Source organism: Natator depressus, chromosome 5 (genome assembly GCF_965152275.1).
Source record: "Natator depressus isolate rNatDep1 chromosome 5, rNatDep2.hap1, whole genome shotgun sequence".
Lineage (NCBI taxonomy): Eukaryota > Metazoa > Chordata > Testudines > Cheloniidae > Natator > Natator depressus.
The window spans coordinates 12,537,729-12,555,896 of NC_134238.1; the positions used below are offsets into that span (position 1 = coordinate 12,537,729).

At 44.2% G+C, this 18,168-nt stretch overlaps 1 protein-coding gene across 1 annotated transcript; it reads right to left on the bottom strand.

The window, feature by feature from the left end:
* Window positions 1-4,577: 4,577 nt before the first annotated feature.
* On the bottom strand, window positions 4,578-15,108 carry ATP5F1A (ATP synthase F1 subunit alpha). The gene is made up of 12 exons (XM_074952310.1): window positions 14,940-15,108; window positions 13,739-13,817; window positions 11,681-11,850; window positions 9,562-9,735; window positions 9,305-9,471; window positions 8,979-9,127; window positions 7,317-7,468; window positions 6,957-7,181; window positions 6,746-6,853; window positions 5,894-6,038; window positions 5,367-5,517; window positions 4,578-4,801 (listed from the first exon to the last, which is right to left on the bottom strand). The coding sequence occupies exons 1-12, from the start codon at window positions 14,997-14,999 to the stop codon at window positions 4,720-4,722; spliced, it is 1,662 nt and encodes a 553-aa protein (XP_074808411.1). The 5' UTR covers window positions 15,000-15,108; the 3' UTR covers window positions 4,578-4,719.
* Window positions 15,109-18,168: the final 3,060 nt, after the last annotated feature.

An 18,168-nucleotide genomic window follows, 5' to 3' on the forward strand; every position in this document is an offset into this window, starting at 1 on the left:
TTCAGCAGTATTTGATTTCCAGGGTTGAGTCTTGTTTAATACTTGTACAGGGCTTTATGGATAAGCTCTCAGAAGTGTTCCTTATTTTTTGTATGTCTGCTAGCACCCCTTTTATATACACCAGTATCCAGAGAGAGTATGAACACCCTGTGAATCAAAGCTGTCACCATATTGCGTTCTAACAGTTTATCCACGCCCAGTACTCCATGATAACAGCATTGTTAATCTAGCACCATCCTGTGGTCAAAGCATGTCACTTCACTTTCAGCTAACCTTTCGGAAGTCCTAACTTACATTTTTGTATGCCTCTTAGTACCTACTTTATATGGGGTGCTTTCCATCACCACGAGGAAACAGAATTTACACTTGTCCAAAGGCATACCAATGGTAGACAGAATTTAAGAGGCTGTCGAACTCTTACCTTAGCCCCCAATCTTACTACACACCAGACCAGTGGTTCTCAACCCACGGCCCAATCAGCACACAGCTCCGGCCCATGTAACATCCTCAAGGCCATACAGGTAGTGTATATATGTGGATGCGGCCCACGTAACAGAGAGCTGCATATGTGGCCCACAACAGTAAATAGGTTGAGAACCAGTGCACCAGACTGTATATACAATATGCACACCCCTCAACATACTCCAATGCTCATAGTGAAAAAATGTCAGTAAATCCTGTCACATCTACAGACCCTACAGTAACAAAAAAAATTATACTTACTTGCTCTGCAACTAGTCCCTGTAGAATGTGGAAACTGGAAAGTCTGGCAGTCTGAGAACAGATCTGGGAGCTAGGAACATCCTAACCCTAGCACTTGGGCAAATCTGTTCAATTAAAATGAGCCTCAGACACTTACCTGTATAAAAGGGGATATTCCTGGAAGACAAGTAGGTAATATCGTATTGATTAGTGTTTGTGAAGCACTCTGAAGACAAGTGCTACATATGGCAGGTATTGACACTTGCTGTGTAGTGAGGACCTATGGAATATTCAGTGCCAGTGCATTTTCCTGCAATGGACTAAACATTCATATTGTGCTAACATACAACAGTCGGTTTTTGCTGTCAACTACAGAATCCTAGTAGTTTGTGTTATGACTTCACCATGCTAAATAGTCACATCTTCCCACTTGTAAGACCTTTCAGCTGTGAATCCCAGCATGCTTAGATAGTGGAGTATTGCTCCATACAGAACTTTAACAATGAATTAGCACCAGTGGTGCTATTTTAGCCTTGCAAAAGGATGAAGCAGCTGAATATTATGGAGCAAATTCTGAATATTTGACCCACCAGACTCCGAGGAACTTAGAGCTCATTATTTAATAAAAAAATAAAAGCAAAGATAGCTATTTTATTCATGCACATGCTAAAGTCTGTAGTTTTGTCTTAACTGTAATAGGGTTCTTTTGTAAGATGATTTATTTCAACAGCACAAATTAAATTCCTGGTGGTTAATACCTAAAACTCTCAAAAGCAGGTAAGTTATATTTTTCCCCAGAGTTTGAAGAATGTGGACTAAGATGGTACTGGTAGCTGACCCTTACATTTTTATAACATGCAAGGAAAGCACAGTATATCTGAAAGTTCATAGAATATCAGAGTTGGAAGGGACCTCAGGAGATCATCTTGTCCAATCCCCTGCTCAAAACAGGACCAATCCTCAATTTTTGCCCCAGATCCCTAAATGGCCCCCTCAAGGATTAAACTGACAACCCTGGGTTTAGCAGGCCAATGCTCAAACCACTGAGCTATCCCTCCCCCCGAAGTTACATATTGATAAGCTGGTTTGAGAGCATTGTTCATTATAGCCATCCTATTATAAACAGGTGGTAATTTTATGTAATGATTTTATGGATAGAGTACTGCTTCCTAAGTTCCCACTAACCTGTGTGGCCAGGCAGCCGCTCAGCAGGCTATCAAGTGCCTTGCACTTCAGGTGTCCCTCTCCCCACTGCCAGGCTGCTCCTGCCCTCTGCCTTGGAGCCCCTGGCCAGCTGCTCCCAGGAGCCTCCTGCTCTCTGTGCAGAGCAGGCGGGAGGGAATGGAGGAGGGGGTCACTGATGTCAGGGTGTCCCCCTCCCTCCACTGCTCTGCGGAGATGGGGTCGGAGAGGGGGACAGGACATGACACGACTCAGGAGGGAGGGAGCTTGCTGACAGCTGCTGCTGTGTCTAAACAAGCAGGCTTCAGACTGTTGAGTGCAGATCTCCTTAAAAGGGCAGCATGGGTCCGTCTCTCAGCCACATGTTGTCTTTCACTCACCTCCCAACACAAGTTTGTATTATTGTTACCTGACACTTTTCAACATATATTTAGTTTGACAGGTTTCAGAGTAGCAGCCACAAGTACTCCTTTAGTTCTTTGACTGGTCTATGCCTTCCATAATTATTTCTCTTACTACTCAGAATTAAATTTAAGTGTAAGTTCTAAAATGCCTAACCTGTCCTGGCTGAAGTAATTATCCCTATGGTAACTTTTTAAATATATATCTAGGTTTTTGTTTCTACTGGTGGTGCACATCCACACATTACCTCAAGATGGTGCACATAAAATTCATTCCACATATGGATGGAAAAAATTAGAGAGAACACCGATTGCTTCTACTGCAATTTGCTCCACAATCACATATTAGTAAGAGTTGGACTGCTGTTACTTAGCAACTTTACATAACATATTTAAGCACTTAAGTTACACTAAGCACCTCCAGAAGCAGGTGTGCACACAAGCAGATAAGGTGGTTACTGTAAATTCCACTAGATGTCTGCATACTTATCTGCCTATTTAGGCACTTAAAATACCACTGTAAATTAAAGCTGAAGGGTGCTCAGTGATCCAGAACCAATGCCTGGAGAAAAGTGTTGAGGGTTATTTATGCTTTCAAATATTTTAGTAATTTATTTCAAAATATTTGAAAGTGGTGTAATTTATAGGGTGATGTTTGACAAATACAATGTGCAGAATTTTAAAATATTGTATGCAGGTTTTTAATTTTTTGGTGCAGAATTCCCCCAGGGAGTACCAGGGTACTGTGTGGCACAATATGGGTACAAGCAGGTCAGTGCGGGGTCTGGGAACAGTGGAGATCTGGATGCACAGGAGCTTCTTGGGGGGGGGGGGGGGGGGGGGTTCTGGATGCAGGGGGAATGGGACTCCACAGCAAAGTCCAGGTAAAGGTGGCTAGGGCTCAATGTGTGTGTGGCGGGGGGAGCTCAGCTGAGAGTCTGGGGGCTGGGAAAGGGGAGACTTGGGATGGGGGGGGGGGTCAGAGTGCAGCTGGGTGGGGCCTGGATGCATAGGGGTTGGGCAGATATGGGGAACAGCTCCCCATACAGTGACCCTGCTCCTTGCAGCGAAGGAGCCATGGGGCAAGTGGGGGGAGGGGGTCACTGTCCACTGAGCTGCTGCCCCTGTCTGTCCAACCCCTGTGCACTAGACACCCCCCCCCCCCCCCAAGACCCAAACCCCTCTGCAGAGCCTCAGACCCCATCAGGCCCCCACCCCACGATGCAGAGCTTCCTGCAGCCAAGGGAGTTTCTGTTTAGTTTTCTAAGAGTTGCTATTTGAAACATGTCAAAAGTGGGAGATATACATACAGATTTGAAAGCTGAGACAGGCTACTGGCACATGCTGTGTGTATTGTACCTCAAGCAATAGAAACGGCTAGTGCCAGAGCTGAAAGCAATTAAGAATGAAATAGCAAGTTTACAGTAAACTTAGTTCCCTTAAGAGACTTAGTGAAAATTACTAAATATTTCCCTGCTCTCCCCAAATAGCTACATTCCACTCCCGCCCCCCACCCCAAACTGAAATTAGCGTTATGGGGGCAAGTAGTACCTGGGCCTTTCATATGCATGAGTTTTAGAATGGTCCTTTACCCCTCTTGAGTTTTCTACATTAGGGAATTGAACATATTCAGAAACCATTTGTTCTAGGAAGTGTCCCAAAAAGTGTTAGGTAGAAATGCGGATAGAATTCTCAGCCTCAATTCAAGTTCATGACTTGCTACAAACTCCATTTATACAGGCTCTTGGTTACTAGGGGGGAGAAGGGAAGACTGTAAAGTGGGATTGTGATCAGGAGACTGACAGCTCCATACTCAAGGTTCCTAGACAGTCCTAACTCAATGCATGCTTCACCAGGTTCCAAATACATGCACTGAGCAGATATTTTATGCTGCAGGGCCAGTACAGCCATAGGAGAATGTGATTTAAGTGGTTTCTAGTACCTATCATTATGATCTGGGCACCTGCTACCAGCCCACCATGTATCTGAGCTGTTCATTTCAGCTACAGAATCTATTCCTATTGATAAGTGACCCAGAAAGGACCCAGACTTTAGATTCTCAATGCCATCCCTGGACAAACAGGTTTACATTAAGCAAAATTTGATCCGAGTATTGTGACAAAATTTGAGCCTTGTATTTTCCACATGCTTTCCAGAATTCTAAACAGCACTTCAATGAGTAGGGAAAGTTTCAGGGAGTTTTGTCAGTTAAAATTTTAAATTTGTGTTGTTTTAGTAGTTTATGTATACACACCTAGAATCCCTGGATAGAAAGGTGTCAGTTTATAATGAACGTCTAGAGCTTTTTTACATGGGACCTTTTATTCTCAGTGAGATATCTGTACAGTCAAGTCACACAAACTTCTGAAGAATGGAGTTAGAGCCCTAGAATTCTCAGTGACAAACAGTGTGGCATATTAGAACAGTTAAGCGTTTATGCTTCAAAAGTAGCCAGGAAGTTTGTGACTATTTCTTTCAGCTTGGCATCTGTTTGTTCAGAGATCTTCCCATCAGTCCTATTAGAAAAAAGACAGGCACAAATTACACTTCAGACCCGAAAGGTCATTCCTTAACCTCTCCCCCTTGACAAAAAAACCACCACCACCACTGCGATCTAGAATCTTGCTAACTAGTAAGTGGGAGGTCTGTGGCAGGCTAGCAAGTGAGTGAACAGGAATGCAAGGGTAATGCATCGAGTTGTACTTTAGAGTGTACTACTGAAGTTAATATACTATTTTGTGGAAAAAACAGTAAGACTTCAGTTGTGGTGACAAGGAAAGTACACTTCTGGCACAAAGTTCAGTATCTAGGTTAAATGAGGTTCTGTTTGTTGCCAGTGACCTTTACTTCAAGATAATCCAATATGCTTCAGATAAGTTTTAGAGACCAGGTCATGTGCCCTCCATTGCTATCCTTCAAATAGTTCATCCCTTCCTTCTCTACTTACACAATTTAAAAATCCAATTTCAATGCTCAAGACTTCACTGTTACATACCAATAAGAATCTTAATCTTTGTGTTTGAAGTATTTACGCATACATCACCTTTAAAATAAAAGTGGGAACACTGATGACACACATACCTGATGGTGCCTAAAAGGGTCTGTTGCTGGCTCAGAATGTGGGCTAGGAAAGCACTCTCAAATCTGGTGATTTTGCTGGGCTCCAGTTTGTCCAAGTAACCTCTTACACCAGCATAGATGACTGCAACCTGTTCCTCAATAGCCATGGGGGCTGCACAGAAGAGGGTAGTGTTAGCCAACCTGTATTTCTGGCCTCAGAACATAGCTCAGAGTTGTGCAGGAGTCCCTGGAAAGCTCATTGTGTATGTGCAACAAGATGATTCAAAAATAATGAAGACTGCATTCTGCACATAACTTGTTCACAACTACTCAGCTTTATGTTATTGTAGCTGTACTATCAAGCTGACCTAATGATTAGTAGTCAGAAAGTTCTAGTGGCCTAGCAACACCATATCAGAACCAGAAGTCACCCAAAAGGACTGAAATGTTTCCCATTGGCTGCAGCCGGTCCGACCTTGCTATGGACCCAGACTTGTTTCTTCCCCAGCTAGTTAAGTATTAGATAAAAAAAAAGACAGGGAACTCACAATACTGTCCTTGTTTGAGAAGCTCAGTCAGACGCACACCACGATTCAGCAGCTGTTGAGTAGCAGCATCCAGATCAGATCCAAATTGAGCAAAAGCAGCTACTTCACGATACTGAGCCAATTCTAGCTTCATGGTACCGGCCACCTAAAATACAAGAAAAATTATTGGGTTTGGTTTTATGCTCCATTTTGCAAGCAGCTAAAATCCCCTCTAACTTATTTTCCTTAGAAAGCTATCAGAGCAACATGGATTCATTTCAGGTCCATATGATGGGTATTAAATTCACTTAAGCATAAAAGAGCACCATAATGGGTGTAAGGATGAGAAGAAAGAAAAACAGACTGTCAAGAACAGAGAGAAGGTAAGCAGAAGTTCAGGTAGTGGAGCTGTGTTGCATCCTGAAGTAAATCTGTAAGTGGAGAACAATGTTGCAATTTACATTAAAAGCTGAAGTTAGCATTTATAACCTTCATATTTTGATTAAACAGATTACCACAAGTCTGATCAGAGATAATACCTTCAGGTCTGGATTCAACATAGACAATAGTTTAATACTTCTGTTTGATTTCATCATGTCTAAATTGAGAGGGGGGGGATTTCTATAACTCCAAAAATATTTACAAAAACAGAAAGCTGAGGCCAGTTTCTTGAGGTTTAGTCTTTGGGAGTTTACAGTTATTTACAACTGGCTTCATGTAAATAGTGAAGTCAGTTTAAGCGTGCAGCTACTTTGTGTGTTACGATCTTAAACGCTAGCAAAAAGAAGTGAAAATGAGTATAGGACAGGACCTAGAGGTCCTTGTTTTTAAGCAGCAAGTGTTCTGGTAACATTTAAGTTATTCTATGCTCACCTGCTTCATGGCTCTGGTCTGGGCAGCAGAACCCACGCGGGAAACAGACAGCCCAACATTGATGGCTGGACGGATGCCTTTGTAGAACAGTTCAGTTTCCAAGAAGATCTGAAGAGAGAGATTTCTGAAGTTTCTATCTAGATACTAACAGACTTACTTATCAGATCACTCAATTACACCAGCACACAAGGAATAGATTCTTAAATCCTACCTGTCCATCAGTGATGGAGATTACATTAGTTGGAATGTAGGCTGACACATCACCAGCCTGAGTCTCAATGACAGGAAGGGCAGTCAGGGAGCCACCTCCAAAGGAGTCATTCATTTTGGCTGCTCTCTCCAAGAGACGAGAGTGTAGGTAGAACACATCACCAGGGTAGGCCTCACGACCAGGTGGACGTCTCAGCAGCAGAGACATCTGACGGTAGGCAACAGCCTGTATAAAAAGAAAAATGCTTTAGAAAAGTAACAAATTTCTAAAGACAAGTCTAAATCATACATCTGTTTAAATTCCAGTGTTAAGTTCCCAAAGCTATGTCAGTTTCTTGAAATAGGGAATATTTCATTTTACCTGTTTGGATAAGTCATCATAAATGATCAGAGCATGTTTCCCATTATCTCGGAAATACTCTCCCATGGAGCAACCAGAATAAGGAGCCAGATACTGAAGAGGAGCAGCATCTGATGCTGTTGCAGAAACCACGATAGTGTACTTCATAGCATCTGAAAAGAGTTTGAGACAGTTATTGATAAGTGTTTTGTTTAAAAACAACTTTAGACTCTTGCTCTTAGATTACATACCCCATTGGACATAAAAATGGACGTCTGAGGTCATATTACTAAAACAGTAATTGTTTGGCAAACACAAAGACAATTCAGTTACTGACTCCCCAATTAGAAATTCTTCTGCAGCAAATTCCCTATCAGGATAGGTTTCTTTAAGAACTGCATCTGATAAATGTTTACATGTACTGTAAGATTTAGTCAAATTGCCAATCTCAAATTAAGATGCATAGAACAGCAAGCAAAACAATCTTTGGCTTACAAAAAAAACTTTTCCCTAGATAGAGGAAAATAAAATCTCATAGAAACCTGTTACAATCGCAATGAAGTCTCGTGACTAATTCAGTCACTGTTTTGGTCTCCCTCTAATGAGATACATTTATAGTTTAAATTGAAATGAAGCTGCTGCTATAGTATTACATTATCTGCTTAAGTATGCATAAGCTTAAGGGCTCCTTCCTCAGGTGACTCCAAGGTAACAATTTCTCAGCTTCTGCAAAGTTATCACTGCCCTTTGCTCCATGGGACTACAGCATGTTAGAGTGAGAACGTACTGCAGCAGAGTTCAACCTTTTCCCCCCTGCCAGAAGTTGACACCACTTGCCCACGAAGCAAAGCAGTACACCTCCATGATCAGTGTCAGGTATTTTCAAATAGCAGTGAAAGACTATTGAATTCAAAATAGAGGTAAGCAAAGGAGAACCTTCTTTTTGACCTAGAGCAGTGGTTCTCAAAGCCAGTCCGCCGCGATCTCAAAGTCCAGGCACCGCGATCGGCCGAACCTGCGGAAGCAGCAGGTAAACAAACCTGTCTGGCCCGCCAGGACTTTCCCTGAATAAGCAGCGGACCAGCTTTGAGAACCACCGACCTACAACATTTGTAGTTACTAATCATGAGACTACAATTAAGGTCTTTCCTTCAGCCTGACCTGCTATCATTACTCTTAAAATGCCCCATTTATTTTGTGCAAACTCATCTGCACATGAAGTATAGACACAGGTTATTTGACATTCACTTATCTGCTTTATGAAGTGTGTACAATGCACAGCAATTTGTCAGGTATAGTTACCAGCCTACTGCCAAAGAGAAGGGCTGGCTAGACATTAAAATCAATAGCGTAGTTCTATTCTGAAAAGCCACCCAGACAGGAGCACTGTCAAACTGGAAGTTGCTGAGGCAAGCATGGAAAGAACAGAATGTGCTTTTTCTGCCAACTGGAAGTACTGCAAAACACAATTTGGGATCTGAAATCAAGCTGGGTCTTTTCTTGTGCATCAGAGATTCAGCAGACAGTTTGCTCTTGGGGAGATTTGTGCACTCCCATGACATTAGTTAATCAAGTTGCACCAGTTAACCCATTATTAAATGCACAGAAGGAATACTATTAGTGTAAAAGCTGAATTGGAAAGTCACTTTAAAGAATTCCAGTGTTTTCTCCAACTCTTTATACCTGCATCAGTAAGCCTCTTCACCAGCTGAGCAACAGTAGATCTCTTCTGACCAATTGCGACATATATACAGTACAGTTTCTTTTTCTCATCAGTTCCATCATTAAATCGTTTTTGGTTGATGATTGTGTCAATAGCAATTGAAGTTTTGCTGCAAAGTAGTAGAAAGTGAGAACTCAGATGGGCTAATTTGTCCAAGTTACTTTGTTTTCTTCCCTCCACATGTACAAATTAGCTTTGTATAGTCACCCCTTTTCTTCCATCAAGCAACAGCTCCTTAGCAGCTTAGACATTAGACAGTAAGCTTTAGAAGACACAGATTGCTTACCCAGTCTGTCTGTCACCAATGATCAATTCACGTTGGCCACGGCCAATGGGTACTAAACTATCCACAGCCTTGATGCCAGTTTGCATGGGCTCACGCACAGAGATCCTGGGAATGATCCCAGGAGCCTTTAGACCAACTCTCCTACGTATCTTAGAACCAAGTGGACCCTTGAAAGCAAAGAAAGATTCTGTAGCTATTCACAAAGCATTTGTGACTATATAATCTAAGATACAGCAAAATTTGTTTGCCATATTTACCTTTCCATCAATGGCATTACCCAGCGCATCTACGACACGGCCCAAGAGCTCATCACCAACTGGAACATCCACAATGGCACCAGTCCTCTTCACAACATCCCCTTCCTTAATCAGTCTGTCGTTACCAAACACGACAACACCAACATTGTCCGGTTCCAAGTTCAGGGACATACCCTAAAACAGAGGTGATGCCATTATGGAACACGATGCAGCCAGGAATTCAGTTAATATCTGGTTAAACTGTTGCAAGAACTAAGAGAATTACAAAAAATGAAGGTATTCTGAATGATAACAGGCTTAAACACATTTGAGTTCTCCATAGATAAAGCTGCCTCAACAGGTAGACTGAGGATGTGCATCTATAGTTAAGCTGGTTCTAGAAGGAAAGGGACCTCTAGAGGTATGTTTTAAATTAATGACAAGACACTATGACAATGCAAAGTTATGCATATTGGAAAACCACAACTATACATATAAAATGATGGGGACGAAGTTAGCTCTTATCACAGAGGAAAGATCTTAGAGTCATCGTGGATAGTTCTCTGAAAACATTTGATCAATGTGCAGCAGCAGTCAATAAAGCGAAATGTTAGGAACCATTAGGAAAGGGATAAGGACTAAGACAGAAAAATATAATGCTATTACATAAATCCATTTTTGTCACTGGACCTCTAAAAAGATATTAGAATTGGAAAAGAAACAAAAGGGCAACAAAAATTATTAGAATACAGGACAACTCCTATAAGAGGAAAGATGAAAGAATGGGACTGTTCAGCTTAGAAAAGAGTGACTAAGGTGGGATATGACAGAAGTCTATGAAATCATGGATGCGTGGAGAAAGCGAGTATTATTTACCCCTTCACATAACACAGGAACCAAAAAAAGTCACCTGATGAAATTAATAGGCTGCAAGTTTAAAAAAATATCAAGGTGCTTCTTTACACAACCCACAGTCAACCTGCGGAGTTCCTTGTGGGGGGATATTGTAAAGGCCAAAAGTATAAGTGGGTTAAAAAAAATGAATTAGTAAGTTCATGGAGGACAGGTCCATAATGGCAATTAGCCAAGATGGTCAGGGATGCAAACCCATGCTCTGACTGCTTCTAAACCTCCAATTGCCAAAATCTTGGACTTGACAACAGGGGATGCATCACTGGAGCACTGGTCTGACCCAGTATGACCATTCTTATGATCTTAAAACAAGCAATTCTGGCTTAAGAATAGCAAAAAATTGACAGTTAGCTCTGAGAAGAGACGTACTAATAAATAATTTCCCTCAAAGTAAATATTTCAGTACTATGACAACTGAAATATCAGTTCAAAGGGGTAAACAATGCCCCCTTTAAAAAAGTTTTGGCGCACATACTGGATTAACTCTTTTCCTGGGAAGTGTAGTCTTTGAGAAGTGTGTTTTCCAAGTCATCTTTAAATTAAAAGCTCCTTCACTGTACTACTTTTGGCAATCTAATGTCTAGTTAGATTAAAAACCACCTCACTCCCTGAAACAGAGTAGCCATAGGCTTCTAGTATCAAGTTCAAGCCCCTTCCCATTATTTTGAAGACAAGACATATGGAAAACAAAAATCACTCATAAGTTACTAACCAAGCATTCACAGGTGTTGTGAGGATCAGAATAATATGTTCATCTCACTACTTTGTTCATAATGGACTGCTGACTCCTGAATAAAGAATCCAGCTAATTACTGTGCACTGTATTCATCCATGTTAAAGTTCCTTCACTGAACTAAAAAACCATTCCCTGAAACTAGGGAAGCCCCTCCTTCAGACCCTCACAAGTTCACCTGTTCCGTTTAGTTTCTATCTTAAGACTTACTGGATAAGTGAAAATGTGAAGAAATAAAGCAGCAAGACAGCGATACATCAGAGGGAAACTAAATACCAACACGCTAAAACCATGACATTGTTCAGATTCCAATTTAAATTCTGGTCTCCACAACAAATGTTACTCAAAATATTCCCTGCACTCCCATATGAAGCAGAGAATAAGTGCTTCAGCACATAGTATGCCATCAAGTAAAATCTCAGAAGTTCCAATGACACTTTTAGCATCATGAGGATCACTCAGACTGAAACAAAGTTTTAGTTGTATCAAGTTTACCTTTAGTCCAGAAGAGAACTCCACCATTTCTTCTGCTTGAACATTCCTTAGGCCATATACACGTGCAATACCATCACCAATGGACAGCACACGCCCAGTCTCTTCTAGCTCAACGGAGGTGTCAGCGCCCAGAATACGTTCCTCAAGAATAGAGGATACCTCAGCAGTGCCTGGTAAGAACGAATAATTTTAAACTAGAACAGTACCTTGTTGAAACAGTTGTATGAATTTAGGAGCATTAATTCAAGAAAATACAAGTTAAACCTGGCATAATGCAAGATCTTAGGCACAACTGTTCTTTAGAACTACAGCTTGCTGGGGAGAACAGCCAATGGTAGCCTTATCTGCTCCCTTATCTAAATGGGAATTTGCTATCACCATAACAGCACAGCGCCTCTGCCAGGCTTAGCATGATGAATTCAGGAGTGATGCTGGCTAAAGTGTATTAAGATGCGACCACTTAATTCTCAAAAAAACTATTAGATTTGGACCCACTGAGGGGTTAGAAGCTGGTGAACAGGTAGTAACAAGGTGTACAGGGCTCCACTTGGGAGCACTTGGGCTAATCCAGTTGCAGGATCTAAACCTAGTTCCACTGTGGCTAGACTACTATAGCATTCACTTGGACTGGGTAAATATTAAAATTCTGTAAATGCAAAAACAAGGTTTTACAAAAAAGCCCAGAGAAGTGTTCCCATAAAAAGCAGATAGTTTAAGAAGTGAACATTCCCCTAAAATTCACAACTCAGACTGTAGTAGTGTTGCATTGGCATATGGAAGTACAATTGAAGAAACTGAACAGTTTATTTTCATTATTGCAAAGCAAGGGAAAAAAACAAAACAAAGAACTAAGACTAGATCAGAGGAGCGCAAACTACGGCCCACAGGACTGTCCTGCCAAGCCCCTGAGCTCCTGGCCCACAAGGCTAGCCCCCAGCCCCTCCCCCGCTGCCCCTCCTTCCCCCACAGCCACACCACTGCACAGGCAGTGCTCTGGGAGGTCAGGGGACAGAGAGCAAGGGGGGTTGGATGGGTCAGGTGTTTTGAGGGGGGCAGGAAGTGGGAGGGGGCGGATAGGGGGCAGGGGCCAGGCTGTTTGGGGAGGCACAGCCTTCCCTACGCAGCCCATACCATTTCGCACCCTAATGCGGCCCTCAGGCCAAAAAGTTTGCCCACCCCTGGGCTAGATTAATTTGCCTTTTTTTTTTTTTTTTTAAACAAACACCACACACACAAAACATGATTTGTTTCAATCTGTTTAGTCTAACAAATTTTTTTTTCCCCAAAGCAGGATTAATCTAGTCTGTTTAGTTCTTTGTTTTAATTTATGTTTAATCGAATGAGTTGTGTCTCACTCCATTAGAATTTGGTTATGGTACACTGCCAAACTAAGGTCAAAAGCTTGTATCAACAGAGTAGACAAACTAGGCCCATGCTGTTAAGACATTTACATTTTAAAAAAAAACGTCATTCATCCTGAAAGGTATTAAACCACTTGACTAGTGGTCTACAGCAGCACTGAAAAATACAGCCAACCAGAGAAAGCATACTGCTGGAGGGACAGGGAAACTATGACCAAGGACACAGGGTCAAAGCCAAACACTGGAGAAAGCCATGAGTTTAGCACGAATACTGAACCAACAGGAACCAGAACTTTAACACTTCAAAGCTCTTCTGCATGGTACTCCCTTTATCTCTTTTAGAAGGGCTAAATTCAACCTTCAGTTCCAGGTAGTCTAGGTAAACTAGATCTGATGCTTAAGACTATCACACCATTCTCTCTAGTTTGAGCATACCATTGACAATTGACCAAGTCATTCAAACAAAATAACTAAGGTACAGCTTAATATCTATGAAACTTCTAAAAGATGGTTTGATATAAACAAATCTCCACAAAACAAGGAGATGGGAGACATTGTTACAAACTGAAACGTAGCACTCATATCACAAGGTCATCTTTCTATCTGCTGTGAATATTGCCGTTTGGTTAGCAAATCTGAACCTGTACATTTGCATGAATAGCGTGTGTCTTATGTTAAGAAGTTTCTTTGGACTCACCAACTTTTTGAAGACTAGTTTTGGAGGCATGGATGTTCCTTGTAGCAACAAATGTTGCACCCAGGGCATTTCTGGAAACCTAACAACAAAAAGCATTTTGTTTAAAGAGTCAGTAATTTTTTGGGGTTTCTACTGACTGTGTAAAAACATGCAGGAGAAACAATATTTTAAAGGACACCACCACCTTGAAAGCCATCTGCATGTACAAAAGTTTCCCTACAGAAACCCAATACCTAATGCCTCAATTTCACAAGTTGCTTCCTGGGGATATCCCATGCAGAACCCCACTGACTTCAACAGAAGGCCTCCTACACAGTTTGAAGGATCAGGCCCAAGATTAGTATAATTAAAAAGTAGCTAGTAAAGAGTTCCTAATTTTTAGTTTACTTAATGCATTTTCTATTCAGATTCTATGCTGTCCTCATCACTGTAGTGTATGAGCATCTTCCAGAACTGCTTTAAGCAAGGTGATCACTCACAGCACTTTGGGTTTAATGACTTTCTTCTTTGCTATAACGGTTTTTAAGCCACAAGACCGTTTGATTTTTCTTCTTCTAAGGATTTTTAGAAGAGCACTATCAGAAACTGGGATTTTTTTTAAAAAAAATGTAATAAATTTAAGCACAGAGTGTCCTCCTTAAGTTCTCACCCTCATAAGTGAGATCCATTAACATGAGTTTGGGTAAAAGACAACAACAAAGAAGCTGGCGCTACCAAGGCAGACTGCACAAGACATAAAGCAGCACTACGGCTTCCAGAAGACGGTCTAATCCACAGTGTTAACACAAGCAAATGCCAGGCCAGTAAGACCGGGACGCCCCTACCGCTCCTCACTCACCTTCGCCAGGGTCACTGCCTGGGGCTGAGTAGCCTCAGAGATCCCTGCGCTCCCACCCCAGCCCCCACCCGGGATCCCAAGGCGCCTGCTCCGGGGCGGGAGGGTGCCAGGGCTACCCCAGCCCGGAGCTCACTCCTGCGCTTGCCCTCCCAGACCCCCGCGCCTCTCCTCCCGCCCTAGGGACCCGGGCCGGGCCTGCCCTCGCTGGGGCCGGGCCCCGCGCAGCGCCCAGCCAGAGGAGGAGGATGGTGGGGGGGGTCTGGCTCCGGGCAGCCCCGCGGGCCCCTCTCAATGTCACCCCAAGCCCGGACTCCAAGATGGCGGCGGGTGCGCCCGGCTCCCCCGCGCCCGGCGCGTTCTCACCAGGCCGGCCTGCCGGGGCAGCGAGCGGGCGAGGGCAGCAGCCACGCGGACCGAGAGCATCTTGCTGAGCTGAGGGGCGAGTGAGGAGCGTCTCCTACAGCTGCTGCCGCCGCCGGCGCCTTACACACTCCGCACAAAATGGCCGCTTCCGCTCCGCCCCTTCTGCGGGAAGGTCACGCCCCTCGCCCCGCCGCGACGGGGCAAGCGCGGGCCCTGACCCGGAAGCGGTTCTTGCAGCCCCTCCCGTAGAGTGAGCTCTTACACTTTTATTTCACGATCTCTGGGTTTTGTCACCGTTTTTAGGCAGTTTCCTGTTTAAAAAAAAAAAAAACAGTTTGAAATCGTTAAAAAAAAAATTGTCCGTTGCCCTTGAAATGGCCCCACCCATCGTAAGCAGAAGCAGCTCCCCCTCCCCCAGGCAGGCCGCGTCTAAGGGGTGAGGCCAGTCCAGGCTGGCAGAGGGTAGAGCTAACTTGTGACCCCTGCCACCCTGTTCCATAGCCAACATGATAGTGCCCATTCCACACTGGTACGCAGTGTCACCAGCTCTCACAATAATATCCCTATGTTTGGTGGTTTTCTTGAAGCTCCAGATCCTGGAGTCATGGGATTCTGAAAAAAGAAAAGGAGGACTTGTGGCACCTTAGAGACTAACAAATTTATTTGAGCATAAGCTTCTTCGGATGCATTCAGTGGAAAATACAGTGGGGAGATTTATATACACAGAGAACATGAAACAATGGGTGTTACCATACACACTGTAACGAGAGTGATCAGGTATATAAATTGTTTCATGTTCTCTGTGTATATAAATCTCCCCACTGTATTTTCCACTGAATGCATCCGATGAAGTGAGCTGTAGCTCACGGAAGCTTATGCTCAAATAAATTGGTTAGTCTCTAAGGTGCCACAAGTACTCCTGGGTTTTTTTGCGGATACTGACTGTCATTATTTTTAAGGTTTCAGAGTAGCAGCCGTGTTAGTCTGTATTCTCAAAAAGAAAAGGAGTACTTGTGGCACCTTAGATATCTCATGGTTTTTTTGGTGGCCTGACTCATGAATTTTGAAAGCTTGGAATTTAGGACTTCTAAACAGAAAAGCAAAGTATTATCTATCTATTATCCTACTCAGTACCTATGATTAAGGCTACGATTTAGTCATGAGTCTTTTTAGTAAAAGTCATGGACAGGTCACAGTCAATAAACTAAAATTCAGAAATGACTTTTACTATATACCCAACTAGCTGCGGGGTGAGGGGAACTCTGCTTTGGGGGGCTGGGGCTGGGCACTGCTATGGGAGGGGCGAGGGGCTGCTGCTCTTGGGGGAGGGGTCCCAGGGGCCAGCAGCACCAGCGGCCGGGGGCAGGGTGCCAACTTTCTACTCGCACAAAACTGAACACTCCTACCCTGCCCCCTGCCCTGCCTCTTCTCCAAGGCCCCACTCCCGCTCACTCCATCTCGCCTCCCTCTGTTGATCGTTCTCCCCACCCTCACTCACTTGCTCATTTTCACCAGACTGGGGCAGGGTGTTGGGGTGTTGGAGGGGGTGAAGGTTGCGGCTGGGGGTGTGGGCTCTGGGGTGGGGCTGGGAATGAGGGGTTTGGGGTACAGGAGGGTGCTCCGGGTTGGGACTGAGGGGTTCGGAGGGCAGCAGGGGGATCAGGGCTGGGGCAGAGGGTTGGGGCATGGGAGCAGACTCAGGGTGGAAGGCTCCCGGCGCCGCTTACCTCAAGCAGCTCCCAGAAACAGCGGCATCTCCCCTGTCCAGCTCCTACACAGAGGAGCGGCCAGGTGCGGCTGTGGTTCCTGGCCAATGGGAGCTGCAGAGCCGGCGCTTGGGGCGTGGTCAGCGTGTGGAGCTCCCTGGCTGCCCCTACGCGTAGGAGTCGGAGGGAGGACAGGCCGCTGCTTCTGGGAGCCGCACAGAGCCACGGCATGTAGGGAGCCTGCCTTAGCCCCACTGCGCTGCCTACTGGACTTTTAACGGCCCTGTCAGCGGTGCTGACCCGAGCCACCAGGGTCCCTTTTTAACTGGGTATTCTGGTCGAAAACTGGATACCTGGCAACCCTAGCCGGGGGCCACCAAGGCAAGTGACACCAGCTGCTGGGGGGGGCCACCAAGCAGTGGCTGCTCCGTCTGCCCCCGGGGCTGCCCACCCGCCGCTGCTCCCACAGCCCCAGGGATTGTGGTCAGCCTCCTGGGACCACCTGAGAAGCGGCCCGTGCGGCTGGCCCTCGGCTGCTGCAGCAGCACTGTTGTGGCTGGTTGCGGGTCTGCCCACCTGCCAGATGCCCAGGGTAACCTGAACACCACCAGTGCAGCTGGCTGTGGGACCCCTGAGAAGTCAAGGAGGTCACGGAAAGTCACAGAATTCATGAATTCCATGACCACTGTGACAGACACAGAGCCCTACCTATGATCCGTCTTTATGATACTAAACCAGGATTGCCACCTGTCTGGAATTTTAGAGGGATTGTCTCGATTTTACTGGGGCGATTTTGCATAGTGAAAGATCTTTTTACCATCATAAAATTATATCCAAACCTGTAAAACATGCTATTCTAATATATTCTGTTCAGGTTCTTTACTGTACCCACCATGGTAGTATCTGAGCGCCTTCCAGTAGTGCATTATGCAACACGACTAACATCTGTCATGGGTTTGTTGTCTCATCCTCTCTTCATGGGGAGAAGTACATGCAGTGGACTGTTTTATTTAGGAAATGTTTTTTGATAACAAATATACACGTTGTTATACATTTGTTGGAAAAGGCAAAGTCAAAGAAATGCTTCTTGCACCTAGAGCAGAAAGTGGCGAGGTTTATGATGGTCCTTAATTGCTGGGGACTTTCATTCCACAGACTTGGGCAAGCCTCAGAGAAAGCTTTGTGTCTTGCATAGATGAGCTTTTCCACTGTCAAGTTTCTCTGTACCAGAGGAGCAAAGTTGCTGAAAACAGTCTTCATCTCAGACCTTTAGGTGATCTTTCAGATACCCTGGTCCAGGCCATTGAGCATCATGAAGAGAAGGACTTGACCTTGAACTTCAGTTGTTAGTCTATGGGAAGGCAATGCAGGGAGAGGAAGACAGGTTTGATGTTGTCATAAATATAAAGGAAAGGGTAACCACCTTTTTGTATACAGAACTATAAAGTCCCTCCTGGCCAGAGGCAAAACCCTTTCACCTGTAAAGGGTTAAGAAGCTAGGATAACCTTGCTGGCACCTGACC